The sequence below is a fragment of the Aotus nancymaae genome, unplaced genomic scaffold (assembly GCF_030222135.1).
Source record: "Aotus nancymaae isolate 86718 unplaced genomic scaffold, 86718_ANA_hifiasm-v0.15.2.pri h1tg000062l, whole genome shotgun sequence".
Lineage (NCBI taxonomy): Eukaryota > Metazoa > Chordata > Mammalia > Primates > Aotidae > Aotus > Aotus nancymaae.
The window spans coordinates 835,393-852,284 of NW_026988476.1; the positions used below are offsets into that span (position 1 = coordinate 835,393).

The following is a 16,892-nucleotide window of genomic DNA, read 5'->3' on the forward strand; positions in this document are numbered from 1 at the left end:
TAATTTTGTGAAATTCCATCAAAAAGTTTGAAAGCCACTGCTGTGATCCAGTCCCTTCTCTTACAGATGGAGAAACTGCAGCCTAGCGAGGTGAAGGACTTGGCCAAGCTCTCCCGGCTTGCTGGTGGCACAGCTGGGATTCGAACCCATGTGTTCGGGCTGTCATCTCAAAGATCCTCCTGCTATCTCCCACATCCCCCTGCCTCATACAGGGACTAAGCCCAAATCCTGGAACCCATTTCTCTCTGCTCCTGGTCCCCTGCTCCTCCCAGGTGGTACCAGCAGAGGATGCAGGAGCTAGAGCTGGATGAGCTGCTGCCCCTAGAGGTGGGCCGGGCTCTGCACCACCATACCATGCCTGAGGGGTGGCAGAACAGCCACAGGGTGACCTGCACCGAGGCATGGCACCACCAGCAGGAAACGGGACATGGCTGGGGAAGGTGGAGCTCCAATCAGACTGGATGGAGCTCCGGATAAAGAGGGCTGAAAGACACACATTCTAGTGGAGACAGAGTGCAGGGCAGACAGCAGGAGGGGAGGAGCCAGATGAAAAGGCAAAGACGAAGGAAAAGAGGTGCAGATGGAGAGATGAGAGTCAATGTTCTAAGCGAGGGACCTGGGCCAGTCCCCCACAACGCCCCGCCTCCCCCGCCCACAACCCCTACCCACCTCCCGCCCACAAAGAGACTAAAAAACCAGCTCTGGCCAAAGAGAGAAAGTTCACTCACAGGGGGCATAAAACATGACCAGGAGCGGCTTCTCTTCCTTCTTCAGGAGCCGTCTGAAGTCCTGAGGCACAAAAAGAGAATACCAGCAGCTCACACACAGCACAACAACAGGATGAGACCCCTTCCCTGCCCCTCCTGCATCCAGAAGGGTGGGGATGGGGAGAGGAGCGGGAGTGGGCACTTCAGAAAGCACAGGCTGGCGGCTGACTTGCGGGTGGGGGCAGAGCCGAGGCAGGTCAGGAGCTGAAGGAACCTCAGAGATAACGTATTCGAGACCACCCTTGCCTATTACAGATGGGATCACCGAGGCCCCAAGCTAACAAATGGCTTTGGCCACCTGGTGAGAGGGAGTCGTGAGGACCAGGCTGCTGGCTTTCCTTTCAGCTCCACCTGAACAGTTCAAAGACGGCAAAGAGCGGTTTTTGTTCCATGACGCTGTCGAATAGGCTGCCCCTTCCTGTGACTTACACAGCGGTTTTGTTGTGGGGCGGGTGGCTGTTTTCATGTGTGCCCGGCTTGGCCAGATGGGGATCTGCTCATTGTGGGAAGAGGGGTTAACCCATACCGGCTAATCTCTTGCTAATCTCTTCCCAGGCTCCAGCCCTGCCACCACCGTCCTGGCCCCCAGGAGTCCATGGAGCACACAGGGCAGAGGAGGGGGCCTGCTCCACCCTCCAGGAGGTTACAGGCAAAATGGATTTGTAAAACCCTTAGAACATTGCCAGGCATGTTATTAAGCAGTACATAATGATTTGTTAGCTGCACACAATAAAGGCAAAAAGACAAATGGCCACACAGTGCTCATGTAGACTTCAGTGTGTGAGCAGGGTGGAGAGACTTTTCTTCCAACGAGAGCCAATGATGGATGGGAAAAAGCAACTCTATCAAGGACTGCAGTGAAGCACGATGATAGAGCATATTTTGATGAAGTTGCTCAACCACTTTTCACAGAAGAAAATGAGAGCCTTTTCTCTTTTGAATAATAAGGAAAATAAGAAAATTTCAAAATGCAGCTTTCTGGCAGCAAGAAGGCATTAGGTACATAAATGATAGCACATCCTGCACAATGGGATACCACTGCATCATTAAAACTGAAGAAGAAGGTGTTTAATGTCACAATCAGATGTGCACAGTGCACTGTGGGGGTGGGAAGCAAGTTACAAAACAGCATATAAAATATAATGACATCTTTGTGAGTGAAAACATAATGTACATATTACCTCGAAAGCCTGGAAGATTACAAAAATATCAGCAGGCATCTCTCTCAACGAAAAGCTGTGGGGTGATTTGGTTTTTTCCTTTATGCTAAAGATGTATTTTCTAAATTTTCAACAATGAATGTGCATTAACTTAAAATTTTTCAGTTAGATAAAAAAGATTAAATTTTTGTGGATATCCAAAACATTTTAGAATAAATTCTGGAAAAGTTTACCCTTGTTTACATAACTAGAGGGTTAAGGCTACTAATTTTCAAACAAAATTAGTAAACAAGATATTTGACCCAAATAGGGGTATAGGATGCAAACAGTTCTAAAATTATCTTTTGAGATTTCTCGAGATAAATGCTAGTAAAAGCTAGTAAAATATCTGAGAAGAGAAGATTTTATTGAGCCTACAGCAATTTGGTTTCATATCTTGAGTAGTAACAGATATTACATTCAAAGATGCTTAATTACCTTCATAAAGTATGAAATTCCAAGCCTACAAACTGAATCAGCAATTCGAACTTGAATTTGGAACTTTTCATTATTTATGTGGACATTCTATTAGCAGAAAAGCAGCTATACCTCTTACTTCCATAGGAGAGAAAAGAGCACAAATCAGAATGAGAGGATTCCCTACAGGTGTGAAAGAACTATTCCTGCTTAATATTCCTGCAGTTACAGAAGAACAACCTTAGGAAGTTCAGGACATGGTATTTGGGGAGGAAGGCGCCAGGCAATCACTTTCCAGAGAAGCTGTCAACATTCATTATCACAGGAGCAGCACTCTGTTTAGGCTGTTTGTATTTCCATGGCTCTTGGTACATGTGCGACTCTCTCCTGGTACTTGCCCCTCTTTCCCTGCCCCCACATGCTTTTTTAAAAGACTTCCTTGAGTCTGGATGCAGTGGCTTACACCTGTAATCCCAATATTTTGGGAGGCGGAGGCAGGTGGATCCCTTGAAGTCAGGAGTTCCAGACCAGCCTGGCCAACATGGTGAAACCTCATCTCTACTAAATTACAAAAATTAACTGGGCATGGTGGTGCACACCTGCGATCCCAGCTACTTGGAAGGCCACGGTAAGAGAATCACTTGAACTCCAGAGGCGAAGGCTGCAGTGAGCCAAGACTGTGCTACTGCACTCCAGCCTGAGCGACAGAGTGAGACTCTGTCTCCAAAATAAAAAAAAAAGACATCTTCAAGATGACAATACTGGCTCTTTCTATCCTAGAGAATGTTGTGCCCAGCCCTTAATTTGAATCACCCCTGATCCACTTGGTTGGCCCGCAATGGTTACACATTTTACCTTCCTCCAGAAGGTTAAAAAAAAGCCATCACTTTCTTTTGGGCTAACAAGCATTAAGAGTACAGTCAATAGGCCAGTTACAGAGGCTCATGCCCGTAATCTTGGCACTTTGGGAGGCTGAGGCAGGAGGATTGCTTGAGGCCAGGAGTTCAAGACCAGCTTGGGCAACATAGTGACAGCCCATCACTACAAAAAATTTAAAAACTAGCCAGTCATGGTGGCATGCACCTGTAGTCTCACTTACTCAAGAGGCTGAAGCAGGAGGATTGCTTGAGCCCAGGAATTCAAGGTTACAGTGAGCTATGATCACACCACTATACTCTTCCAGCCTGGGTGACCGTGAGACCCTGACTCTAAAAACAAAAAAAGAGTCAACAATTTTAAAGGAAAAGGGAGAGAAGGAAGAGAAAGACAAAACCTATGTTTTATTTTATCGAGATAAGAATGAACCTTCTCCCTCCATCTACAAAAAGCACTGCTTGCCTCACAGACCATCTGAACTATTACAGAGAAGTTCTTGCCCACCTAAGTGAAGGCATCATACAAACATGGACGCACATGGCTAAAGACGCACATTCAGGTCAGGTGGGCAGGCTGTGGACGGAGGGGCAATGTGTGTCACAGCTTTTGCACTCTTTATTATTTTAGAGATGGGGTCTTGCTATGTTGACCAGGCCACACCCTTGAACTCCTGGCCTCAAGCAATCCTCCCGCCTCAGCTCCAAGTAGCTAGGACCACAGGCACGTGCCACCCACAGCAACCAGTCTGTCATAACTTTTGTTAAATACCCAAGAACTAATTAAGACTATCACCTACCTCCATCACTGGTCAAATTTGGAACTCAAAGCATAAGAGGGTAAATAATTGGTTCAAAGCTATAGAATGATCCAGAATTGTAGAGATCTGCCTCAAGTCTCTGGAAATCTAACCCAAATCTCTAAGATTATTCTTCAAAAAAAAAAACAAGATGTAAAGCCAATCCTAGCAACATCTGGATTACATAATAGAGAAAGAACATTTAAATCTATATGCACATATGGAAAATCTAAACATGTTCAAGTGCATTAAATAAGGAAGGTGAAGAACGGAGAAAATTCTCAGGCAACTTGTGATCTCTACTGGTTACAACATGGAGCTGGGAAGGGGAATCAAATATTAGGGTCCTGGCCTAGCTTCCCTGGAGGAAAGTCCAAGTGATCCTGGACTATTCCCATTTCTGAGCTGGTTGGGCTCCTCTCCTTGGGAGGCCCTGGTACCAGGAAAGCTTCCAGCATCCATCAGAACTGATGGGGAATACATTACCTTTTCACTGTCAATGTGGACAACATCTTTGGCTCCAGGATCTTCCTCCCACAGTGGAGGCCCTTTGGGATCCTTCAAAAAGGCCACTATGGACTGACGAAAAAAAGAGAAAAGAGAAAATGCATTTTAGCCCTGAAAAGAGGGAGGTGGGGGAATCAGGAATCTGTCCTGCTTCCCTGCCTGGTGACCTGGGCACACCAGGTGCTGGGCTCAGGACTGCATGTAGCATAAGCTTGGAGAATGTGCTATTTCCACTGTCCACTGACATCACGGCTAAGTGCCCCAAAAATGCACCTCCACCACTCCCGCCAGGCTTTTCCAATCACAAGACACCTTGCTCACTCCAGTCAGGCGGTCCATACCTACTATGCATCTTCATGGACAGAAAAGAGAAAATTTGAGACAATGAGTTGGCTTATTCAAACCAGAGACACACGGATGCTTCTACTAAACCTCATCTCCTCCAAGATGTCCTTCTGACTAATGGAATAATGGTCTCAGTCTTGTCAAAAGGAGACATTTCCCCACACCTGCAGCCACTAAAACTGTCATCTCATAAGCAGATAATCGCACCTACTTACAACCTGCTTGGTATCTCATGATCTAAAGTGGTTTTCAGTGGATTAAATCCTGATTATCCTCCGCTGTATATGAACGAGCGGGGTCCAGGCTGGGAAGCCCCCAGGGCAGGTGGTCACCAATGTGGCCTCACGCTTGTTGCTGTACTTCTCTTCCTGAGGGCCTCTCTTCTGGACTGCCTGGATTGAAGATCTGAGAAAGTCCTTACAGATAAAGGGCTTTGCTGGCCTTTGTTATGTGTACAATGACTCAAACTCCACTCGCTTTGGGGAAGACGCACAGGGGCAGGGAAGAAAGGCACTGTCCGTCCACCCTCGTCCGTACTCCCTGCCACTCTCACTGGTCCAGGGCAGAACAGCACTCCCTTTCCCTTTCCCCTCAGTCACTCTGAGAGACGGTGCTCAAAGTCTCAGAGCCAGGAACAGGCACCAGATCCCAGCCAGACTGTTACTTCTGTCCACTTTGACCATGCTCCAGTGAGCAGATGCTGAACTGAGTGTGTGAGTGTGTGTGTGTGTGTGTGTTGGGAGACCTGAGACAGAGAGAGAGAGAGAGAGAGTGTGTGTTGAGAGATGGGGAAGCCTGAGACAGAGAGAGAGAGAGTGTGAGTGTGTGTGTGTGTGTGTGTGTTGGGATATGGGGAGGCCTGAGTGTGTGTGTGTGTTTTGGAAGATGGGGAGGCCTGAGTATGTGAGTGTGTCTGTGTGTGTGTCTGTGTGTCTCTGTGTGTGTGTGAGTGTGTGAGTGTGTGTGTGTGTTGGGAGATGGGGAGGCCTGAGGTGAGAAAAGGAAGTACTCTTCTATAATAGTAAGCGTGTGCATTCAGCCCATCCACTGGTCACATACAGAGAGGACCTTAGTAAGGCTTATTATTTCTGGAAACTCTAATTGGAAAGAACCACTATGGGAGAATGGGAGATAGCCAAGACTTCATAGAATTTCACTCAGGTAGTGCTTCCTGCCTGTCCAAGTGGAGCTGGGAAACGCCTCCTGGCAAGAGAACAGCCATTTCTGCCACAGCAAAAGGCGGATCCACCCTTTCTCAGTCCCTTGTCAAGGCTTCGCCACAACAACATAAGTATGGAAACATCAGGGTCTTTCCGACACCCACTCTCACCCACAGCTGCAGAGGCACCTGTCCACCAAGCCATGTGAGAAAGATGCTGGTAGCCCCCCCCCCTTGCCTGGGGTTCCAGAAATACCCGGTGCAGGTGCCCTCAACTTAGGGTGCACAAGAAACTTCAGGAGTTGGTGAAACCCCACACTCAAGTGAAAACATTGACTTTGACTGCATGCACACACACTTTTTCAGGGAGAAGGTCTGTGTTCAGCAGATGCTCAGTGGGAGCAGGACCCCAGAACAAGTTAGGCACTGCTGCTCTGGGGGCTCCTGGCCCCATGCCTAGCCCCCTCCCCCATCTCCACCTTGGCATCAAGAAAAAAAAAAAGCAGTGGATGGAAAAGGAAAGAAATGGCCTTTTAATGTAACAACTGACATGTTCATACACACAACGTTGTTTTTCAGGTGAGGATTATTCTCGTTTAACTGAATAATCCCACCTCTAACGTTCTCTCTGAGTTGATCTAACTGGACAAGACCTCGGGAGGGGGGGCGTCTGCGGGGAGCAGCACCTGCAAGTCCACCCTCAGTTGTCCTATTCGGGGTGCTCTGAGTCCCAGGCACTGTCTGACACCACATCTGGCCTTTAGGACACCTTCACGGCTGTGATCCTGGCTCACAGCTACCAGGCCCTGAGATCATCAGTGCGTCATTGAAATCCAGACTGCCAGGTGGCACCTCTGGCTCTCACCACTTCTATAGTAAGGATTCGGGGAGTATGTGCTAACAAGGAAAGGGCAGCTTACAGGACGTTCCCCACTTTGAGTTTCCTATTCTTTGCTAATGGGGTGAAGTAATTTAAGTCCTCACTTATGTGGCCTGTGACCTCTCTAGGTGCCATGGCACAGCAACTGTGACTAGGCTCCTGCCCAACTGTGTGGGTTGACAAAAACCACAGCCAGAACATGGGCCTGCAGGCCATGGGCCCCTCCTGTCGAGGGCTCCTCCATTTCTCTGGAGTCAGGGTCCCAGGAGAAACCCTGAATGGAAAGTTAGTCAGTCAAGCTGAAAAGGCCAAAGCCATTGGCAGTCAGGGAACCATCCTGTCACCTTCCCTCTGCCCTGGAGAACTCCCGGGACACTGCCCCAGTCCCGCCTGGGGATGCTGGGACTAAGACTGCCCTCTCTCCATCTGAAACTGAAGACTCTGGGCCTGTGTGATGCTCAACCACTTCTTCAGCTTGTTGATGCAGAAATCACGGGAAGGTCAAGAGAATGCCAACCTCGCACGCCTGGTCTTTGTAAGAAGTGGGACGAGGCCAGGATTCTGCCTCTCCCACCCAGACACTCAGTGGCATGCTGGGGCCACCTGGGCTCCTTTCTCCTTCTCCGCTACTCCAGTTCTGAATAGCCACTGAGAACTCCCTGCTCCATAAGCCCAAGATAGATTCCTCAGAGGTCCTGGTTAAACATAAAATATACACAAACTCCAACCACAAAACAAAACCCCAGCACTCTTTCCATCACTGCATAAGCACTTCCCCAACCCCACCCAACTAAACCTCGTTCCTGGGGAACACGTGTTCTCTCCAACAACTTCGGTTGACGTCTTAACACGGAATAAGAAGGGCTGAGCAATTCTAGTTGGAAGAACTTTCTAAGTGTCTAAGTAGGTGTTAAGATGATGAGTAATCAGGCTGAGTCCCTATATAAGGTGAACGCTGTAGCAACTTAAAAAAAGAATGAGTGTTAGTGGATAAGCAAGAAATGACCTGGAGGGATGGTGGGGAGAGACAGAGGGAGAAAGAAGGAAGGGCAGAGGGAGAGGGGCACTGACAGCTGCACAGACAGATGGATGGATAGGAAAAAATGGAAGGAGACACAGATGGAGAAAGAGGGACAGATGAAGAGACAGGAGTACAGGGTCCAACCCAGTCTGGGAAAGATGAGAGTTAGGAAGTGAGTTCAAACACATCAGGACCAGAAGAAACATATGGCTTCAGCCAACGCAGGACCAGAACGCAGAAGACAGGCTGGAGGAAGGCAATGCTGACCATGAAGGAGGAAGTTGCAGTACAGGAGTACTAAGGGCTGGGCCAGCTGCTTTGTGATTACAGAATCTCCTATTTCATTTCATTTACGCTTTTCCATCTACTTCTAAACTGAATTGATAGCAGGGAACTCCTCAATGATACCCATATCTCATTTGGAATAAGCTGCATCAGCCCAAGGGTGCCAAGCTGCCGATGTGCGATACCCTGTACTAACCTGGGCGCTGTACGTCCATCCAGCCTAAGGGTGGACACTACCACAGAAATGGGGGGAGGGCTTTGAAGCTAGAGCAAAAGGAGACCCAGGCCTTTGGCAGAGAGAGAGATGGCATCACCTGCCTCACTGGACAGCTGCTGATACATTCACAAATTCATCTCCAAAACTGGGTCAATCCTACGTGTTAAGAGCTACAAACTTTTCCAGATATTCTGCTGACATATGCTCTAGAGATAAGAATCTCTCAGGTCATTTAGAAGAGCTATTTGTGCAATCTGCTCTTTCTTTTCTCAGAAAGAAAACCTGCCAGACTTTGTGCGTCCATTTAGACTCCACCTCTGCTGAGAATGAGGGAGGTAAATTTACCTTAAATGTCACAGCTCGGTTATATTCAGTATGAAATGCACCATCCCTGTCAAATGAGGAGAAAAAATGTGTTAACTTTAAGAATGGTTGTGAAGATACATACCTTGGGTTTCCTGCAGCATCTTAATAAGATTCAGCTTTGGAACGCAGTTCAGAATTTTTTTTAAAAAAGAAATAATTGTAAACACAGGAAGAAAACCATTCTGAAATAAAATTAATCTAACTAAAAATTGCTGTTCAGTGAAAATACCAATGAAAGCGTTCGGCACTTACTTGGAAATTGGAAATGCCCATGTGTACTTACTGGTAATGGAATAATTCGACCTTTTTATCCTTTGGGCTCAGGTCAACTTTCATCTTTTTGCACAATTTCCTACTCTCTGCATCACTGAAAGACACAAATGTCGGGAACTATTTATTACCTGAAGTCCTCACAGAGGTGTTGACAGCAAAATCTGCTGGTGTCCTAAGAAATAAGCCAGGTAACCTGGAATTCTCAATAGCAGATGAAGGTCTTACTATAGATGGGCTGTGAGAATTGGAGGAAGGTGACTAACTAGCAAGTAGGGGCTGATCAAGAAAGACAGAGGCCGGGCGCGGTGGCTCATGCCTGTAATCCCAGCACTTTGGGAGGCCAAGGCGGGTGGATCTCCTGAGGTCAGGAGTTCGAGACCAGCCTGGCCAACATGGTGAAACTCTGTCCCTACCAAAAATACAAAAATTAGCTGGGTGTGGTGGCGTGTGCCTGTAGTCTTAGCTACTCAGGAGGCTGAGGCAGGAGAATCGCTTGAACCCAGGAGGCAGAGGTTGCAGTGAGCCGAGACTGTGCCACTGCACTTCAGCTTGGGTGACAGAGAGACTCCGCCTCAAAAAAAACAAAAAAGAAAGAAAGAAAGAAAGAAAAAAGAAAAGAAAAGAGAGACAAGCAAACAGGAGCTGGTGTGTCATGACTTGTGGGTGGCAACACGGACAGATCCAGACAAAGGAAGTGCCCCAGAAGCTTAGGGGGTAGACAGCCCATGGTAATAAGAAAATAAACTCCAATTGTGGCTGCTCTTTAAATTCACCAGGCAAGTTATTAAAAATATCAATGCCTGGCCTTCCTCTGATTATTAATTCAGAATCACTGCGGGGGTGGGACAAGCAAGATTTTTGTTTCTAGAGCTCTGACATAGGCCATCTACTATATGCTGTCTGACCAAGGTAAGAGGAAAACATGCTACCGTATTGAAGAAGTTATGAAATCTGGCCAGGTATTGACAAAAGGCAAAAGGACAGGGCAAGGCTGTGGTTTAAGAGGCCCCTCCCTTGGCATCTGGGATATTACACTCTCTTCCAATAAGAAATGCCTGTCAGGTGCCATTCCCCGTTTGCAAAGCACTTGTGTACAACCTCATCTCATCTTGGTGCCCTGCCTGTTAGAACAATGGATTTCCATATGTGGTCCCTGAACCAGTAGCACCAGCATCATCTAGGAACCTGTTGGAAATGCCAATTATCAGCTCCATCCCAGATCCACTAAATGAGAAACGCTGGGGATTCTTGAGCGATTCGCATTTGAACAACCTTCCAGGTGATACTGATGTGTGCTCAAGTTTGGAAACCACTCACTACATTAGACTAGCTCCTTCACTGGCTCATATTTCTCTCCCCTACCTCTACAAGGTTTGGCTCCCCTGGACCCTACACCAGCCCCTTAGAGACCTGACCTGCTCTCACAGCTTCCCCATCCTGCTTGCACTCAGCCAGTCAGACAGCCCTGCTTGTTAGTTGGGGGCCATCTCCCCAGCCCTGAAAGGACTCAGTGAGGGCATCCCGGCTACCCGACACCCACTGGTCACCACGGACTACACAACCGGAGTCATGTCTTGGGGAACTTTTGTTGGGACAGGTACAACAGCCACCTGAGGCAAGGAGCTGTATCTCCCAGTTGCTTACATGCCTCCTCTCCACCAACAGCCATCAGCTTCACACAGCTGTGCAACAGCCCAGAACAGATGGACTAATTAAAACACTCAGCTCAATTCTAAAAGCAACACTCATCAGTGGACATGCAAAAAAAGGCAGGACCTCATTTTAAGTGTAAAGATGCAATTTGCAACTCAAGAAGCATGTCTTACTAGAGAGGTATGTGAGGGTCAGAGAGGAGGAGTGTCTCCCTTCCCGCATCTTCCCCCAGGCCCAGGGGTTTCCTCTCTGCTAGTCCCAGCTGTCTAGCCATCGCTGCAGCCACTGCAGCTTCAAGCCCTTGGCCTGGCAAATAGTGGGGGCTCATGAAATGCATGAGGAATCCAGAGAGGAAAGGCTAATGACATGGCAATAGTTCCTCCCCTAAGGTGGCAAGGACATTTTAGGACAGAGAGATTACAGAGAGAAGGGGCAAACTGGGAGTGGGCTCTCCGAATGGAGAAGGCAGCCCAGGGCATTGCTGAAAACTTTCTTATCCTAAAGCCCTCTGGGGTCCACATGGGCCTCTTCTGACAACTGCTATTACAGTTCAGGTGTGCCCCATCCCACAGGGGCTCTGTGGTGACACTGCACTGACAGGCAGCGGGTCTGTTTGAGAATGACTGCAAATGACATGCCCTTTCCCCACTTGAGTTAATTCCCGGGACAGAGGGCTTGACTCTGATGTTTACACCACTCACTTGGCACCTTCCTCGTTGGCCTTTGTTCTGCTGTGCTCCACTCTTTCCATGACCACCTACTGTCCACCCAACTGCACCAAAAAACAGCAGCTGGGGCAGGAGCCAAGACTGGGATGGGATGCACGCGGCCTCCCTCAGCACCATCAGCCCCGTCCTGGCGCCAGCGGCACGCGAAGGGCTTGCTCATCAGCTCTCTGTTCACCCTGCAGTGCCTGCCTGGGCGGCTCAGACACTGCAAGGTAACAACTGGAGGGGAGAATCCCTACCTGATGCCCCTCCCTCTTCCATCAAGCCTGGCTGTCAGCCTCTGCCTGTGACTATCACAAAGCAGAGGGAGGAAACACGGGGCTTGGTTAATTCCCATGCCAATCCCAGTCCACTCTGTGGGAAACCCCTCCACCAAAAAGTCCCACAACGGCAGCCTTAGGTTCCCTGAGGGCCCAGGCCAGGCTTAGGACAAAGACTCCAAACCAACTAAGTTGGCTGGTAGAGCTGGGGACACAGGGGCACCCCTGCCTGTTCTTTAGTGTGGCCTCCAAGGTTCAGCCCGGTGTGCAGCTTTCTGCCCTCACTCCAGCTAAGTAAGCGCCCCACGAGCCCTCACTGCAGAATCTGTGCCACCTCCCTTGTTAGCTTATGTAACACTCCTAAGGATTCTCTCCTCTCCCATCCCCTGCACTCTCTCTCTCCTTGAGGGGTGAGTGGGGAGGAGGCTTCCTGTCCTGTCTGAGCACATTTCTGGCCAAGACCTGAGGGCTGCTGGCTCCAGCACTCCCAAACTCCCCTCCCCTGCTGTCTTCCTCTCCACGGCGCTTATCAACATTGGACCAGCTTGTCCACTGCCTGCCCCATCAGAAACATGTGCTCTGTGAAGCCAAGGGCTTGGTTTTGTGCACAGCTATCTCCCCAGAGGTACAACAGCAGCTGGCACACAGTAGGTACTCTATAAATCACCTGACTGAATGGCTGAATGGCTGAAATGAATGACATTGTCTTACGCTGCTGGGATGAGGCTCTGCGTTTCTGGCTTTCTGGGACCTCTGGGCTCTGTCTATTGAGCTCCAGGAATCCTGCCAGCTGATAATTCCTGACAATGTTCTCTTGGCACTGCTCCCCTCCCTCCCACAGTTCTGTCTCTCAGAGTGTATAAGTGTGAGTAGCACGTGTGTGTGTGTGTGTAAGCATGTGTGCACACACTAATTGTGCAGCGCAGACAATAAACATCAGAAGAGTTCAAGTAGGGCAGAAAATTACTCAAGCTCAGAGATTTAAAAGGACCTGAGTTGGGAGATTAAGTACAATTAATCGATCTACTGACTACCTCCCTCCCCCAACCAATCACTGAGGTTCTAGGGGAGAAAGGAGACAAAGCAGTGAGCAGGGAAACGAGATGCTTTCCTAGAACTGAGGAACTGAGGGGTATGGAGAACGCTACCAAGGGTCATGGAGGAGGGGCTGGCAGTGCAAAGACCTGAGGGCCCTGCCACTCCCCTGGCCCCTATACTGTAGGAACCAGCCATCCCTCTGCCCATTTACTCACCACTGTTCCAAAGAATGAGGCATCAAGGTCACCGATCTGCTCCATCCTATCCCTCCCCACCTCGCTTGGCTCTTTTCCATGGAGAATGTAGAAGGAAAGACGGCAGAGGCCTGTACACACTACCCTCCACACCCCCCATACCCCCACCCAGACAGACGCATGCACATGGGTGTTTTCGTCTGAATCTACCATGGGACAGCTGGCTGCTAGTCGGGAGTGGCTGCAGGTACACGGTGCAGTGTTTATTGGATTTTCTTGTGCAGTAATAATTATCCAAGAGACTGGAGACATACACTCCTGGGAGTCAGACCCAGGGATCAAAGTGGGGGTGAGAGCAGGAAGAAAGAGAATAAACAAGGTCTGGGAGCCGGCAGGGTCGGGGGTGGGGCTCTGAGGTCTTTCCCGAGTCCAGCCTAAGCACCATGGCCAGCTAGAATGACAGCTTCAACATCTGGCTCTGCCGTTAGCGACCTCTGGCAGGACCCTTAGTTTCCTGAGCTGCAAAATGCAGGAGTTGTTCACATAAGCTGAATGGAGCTTGATTTCTCTACGGGGTCAAGTAAGACTAAATAAAGCATCGAGACAGGCTGCCTTATATCCTGACACATGAACCAGGAGCCGGAACCTGAGGCAAAAGAGGGAGACAAAAAATCCTCTGAACCCGTCATCTCTCTTCTCACCTCCCAACCGGATCCTCAGTCAGCCACAGTGGGGTTCTTATGTCCACGGCAGACCATGTTCAGCCCCTCCTGGTGTAGTAGAAAGGAGGCTACGCTGAAAACCAGAAGGAAAGCTCCTGCCTGTCTCGGCATTAACTTTATGCCCACGGCTACCCCAGCCTCTCTAGCTCCATCTCCCCATCAAAGAAGGGGTCACTCTCTTCCTCCCATTGGCCAGGTCTAACATGGCAGGATTCTGAGCAGGTGGACCTGTGATCCCCTGGGGACAGGTAGAAGGAAGGTAGAAAGCACCCTCACTTCAAAGACACGAAAAAAATGGGGGGTGAGTGCTGAGCAAGAAATCCTGAGTGACTGCTTGATGCCCAGTACCAAGGACAATGTGAAAGAATGTGGCTGGAGGATACAAGGCAGGAAGCATGAGAGAGAAGTCCGGAAAGAGCTGAGCCTTGAACTTGGACAGGCCTTGGTGGTCACGTAGCCCGCTCTGAAGGAAAGACTCTCTACAACAGGGCTCCTTCTCCCTGATCTGGCTGTTCCCCTTGCTACCTGCCTCAAGAAGGTACATCACAGGGTTTGGATTGCACAGCACAGTTAGTAAGAGTGCTGGAAAAAAGAGAGAAGAACATGGTTTCTCTGCAGACATGTAAGGTGCCTCCCCTCCACTGCCTTCCCAGCCCAGCAATTCTAAGTCTCTGCTCCTCAAGGGGCCGTGTCACTCCAACGAGTGCATGGTGTTGTGCTGGAAGGCATCTGAAGCCACAAGACAAACACAGCACCTATTCTGGGAGTCTGTTTTACCCCATGGTAAGTAATGTTGAACATGCTTAGGAGCAAATACTAAATTCAGATAGTTTTTAGGAGAAAACATAAGTCTTTAAAATATGTTATGCCTACCCTGGCGGGCCCCCAGTCTTGCATCTGGGAAGCCGTCACCACTCCGGAGAAATCAAGCAGATGGGGAGGAGAGCAGGGAAGAAAGCAAATGTGGTTAAGCAATGACCTGAAGCCCTGAGGAAAAGAAAGTAGCAAGCACCTGATAGGACAGGCTTGCCCCCTGCGAGACACAGCCTCAGGAATTAGCATAACAGGCACAGCTCCTCGCTGGCTCCAGCTCAACTTCCCAGACAGCAGCACTCCATGCCAAGCCCAAGCCCCAGCGCCCAGCTGGCAGAGCACGAGGGGAATACCAACTCCTGCACACAACCCGCTTAACAGCCGGACAACCACCACCAGCCAGACCGAGCGTGGCTGTTGAGGTCTGAGCCAGGAGTGGAGTGAGGCGGAAGGAAAGCTGACCAAACCTGGACAGAAGCCAGACACCCTAAAGACACCCCAGAGCAACAAGTTACAGGGCCTGGGACTAGGGAGAAAACCAACGGAGAAGCGTTTGTGTGTTCCTGCATGTGCACATGGAGGAATAGGGAGGAAAGAGCCAGAAAAGCAAAATGTTTTTAAAAAAGGAAAAGAAATATCAATATAGAAAGGAAAGAGGAGAAAAGAGGCCAAAAGAAGGACAAGCCAGGCACAGTGACACAAACCTGTAATCCCAGCACTTTGGGAGGCCAAGGCAGGTGAATTACTTGAGCCCAGGAGTTCAAGACCAGCCTGAGCAATGTGGCAAAACCTGGCCTTTACAAAAGAAATACAAAACTTAGCTGGGCGTGGTGGTGTGCGCCTGTGGTCTCAGCTACTGGGGAGGCTGAGCTGGGAGGATGGCTTCAGCCCGGGAGGTTGAGTCTGCAGGAAATGAGATTGTAATACTACACTGCAGCCTGGGCAACAGCATGAGACCCTGTTTCAAAAACAAGAGTGGTGCGGGGCAGAAGCAGTGAGTGGTGGGGAGTCCTGGACACAGGATTGGGAAAAGGGAACAGAAACCTCATAAGGGGAGAGAAAAGAGGAGGACAGGAGAGGACCTCAGAGAGAAGGATAGGCACCCTTCCAAAATGGGGATGGGGAGGGAGGGGCAGAAAGAGGAAAAGACCCCCCTCAAAGACTGGAAGGCAACGCCCACCACCACGCTTATAACCCGCACACTGGGCCTGGCAGCTTCTGGCATTTTCTGAAGCAGGCTCTATACAGATGAGAGTAACCTGAAAGATTCAACTCCACATTTCCCACAAGATTCAACTGAAGCCCAGAGAGGGGCAGTGACTTGCCAAAGGCCCCACAGCAATTTGATGTCAGAGCCTAGAACTCAAAGCTGGGTTTTCTGACCTATAGTCCTACAAATTCCACTGCACCCTGTACTTCTTAAGGGTCAGAGCAAAACACCCATGGCCAGGGGCTCATTCCCACGGCCAAAACCTTCTTCAGGTTCATCCTTACGAGAACCAAGGGCTCCTCACCCAGTAAACAGTTGCTGAATGAACAAGTACACCATTCCTCCCCTCCAGTTTCCTCCTGAACAACCTTGCCCAGGTGAAAAACAACATTAGGAGAACGGCGTCTCACATGTAAATTGTATTTCCTATTCTCGAAAGAACTTTTCTTTACCCGATCCTTATCACAGACCTGGAAACAAGGCAGAATGCATATCGCTGTCCCATTTCACAGCTGATGAAAGAGACTTGGGTGACCGACTTGCCCAGTGTCACAGGGCTAATGAGCAGTGCAGCTAACTAACTAGTTAGCAGTCAGCCCAGGCCCTCTCCTAAGCCTAAGGCTTTCTCCCTTATTCCACATACCTGCAAAGACACCTCAACACTGGAGCAGCATCTTTTCTCACCCCAGATGGTCCCTGTTCCCCTTAGTTGCCCTTTAAAGGGAAAAGCAGGGTGGTCTGTGCACTCCTGACCTTCCTGGTCACCCCCACTTCAAGCCCTGTCCCCATCCTAGCCACTAACCCTTTGTGGACAGGGCAGGAAGTAGAGCTGGAAAGGACGAGAGACGGGGGCCTCATCAGGGTCCATTTGAGGGAGGCAAGCTCTGGCTGGCTACTTGCTGTTTCATCATAACAAGGATAAAGAAGAGAACATGGCCCCATGCCACCTACTCGCTCCTTAGCAGACAGCACCAGAAAGCAAAGTTCTCAACAGCACTCTGCCCATCCCTGGGTGTGTCTCATTCACAGACCCATAGACACCGACTGGACACACTTAGGACTACAGCGAGAGCTGTCACTGCAGGGCTCTGTGGAGCTATCACGCAGGCTCCCCATGCCCTGATGATTACAGGCAAGTTTGAAAGTCTAGGAGCAGGAGTGACCGA

The 16,892-nt window shown here is 49.4% G+C and overlaps 1 protein-coding gene across 2 annotated transcripts in view; it reads right to left on the reverse strand.

The window, feature by feature from the left end:
• The window catches only part of PDIA5 (protein disulfide isomerase family A member 5), a 91,531-nt gene that overhangs the window by 47,560 nt on the left and 27,079 nt on the right, over window positions 1-16,892 (reverse strand). For both annotated transcript variants that reach the window (XM_012476196.2, XM_012476195.2), the window contains exons 4-7: window positions 9,119-9,202; window positions 8,815-8,860; window positions 4,542-4,634; window positions 729-789 (exon numbers count right to left, since the gene is read on the reverse strand). In XM_012476196.2, coding sequence (XP_012331619.1) covers window positions 729-789; window positions 4,542-4,634; window positions 8,815-8,860; window positions 9,119-9,202 — 284 coding nt within the window. The remainder of the gene's footprint in view (window positions 1-728; window positions 790-4,541; window positions 4,635-8,814; window positions 8,861-9,118; window positions 9,203-16,892) is intronic.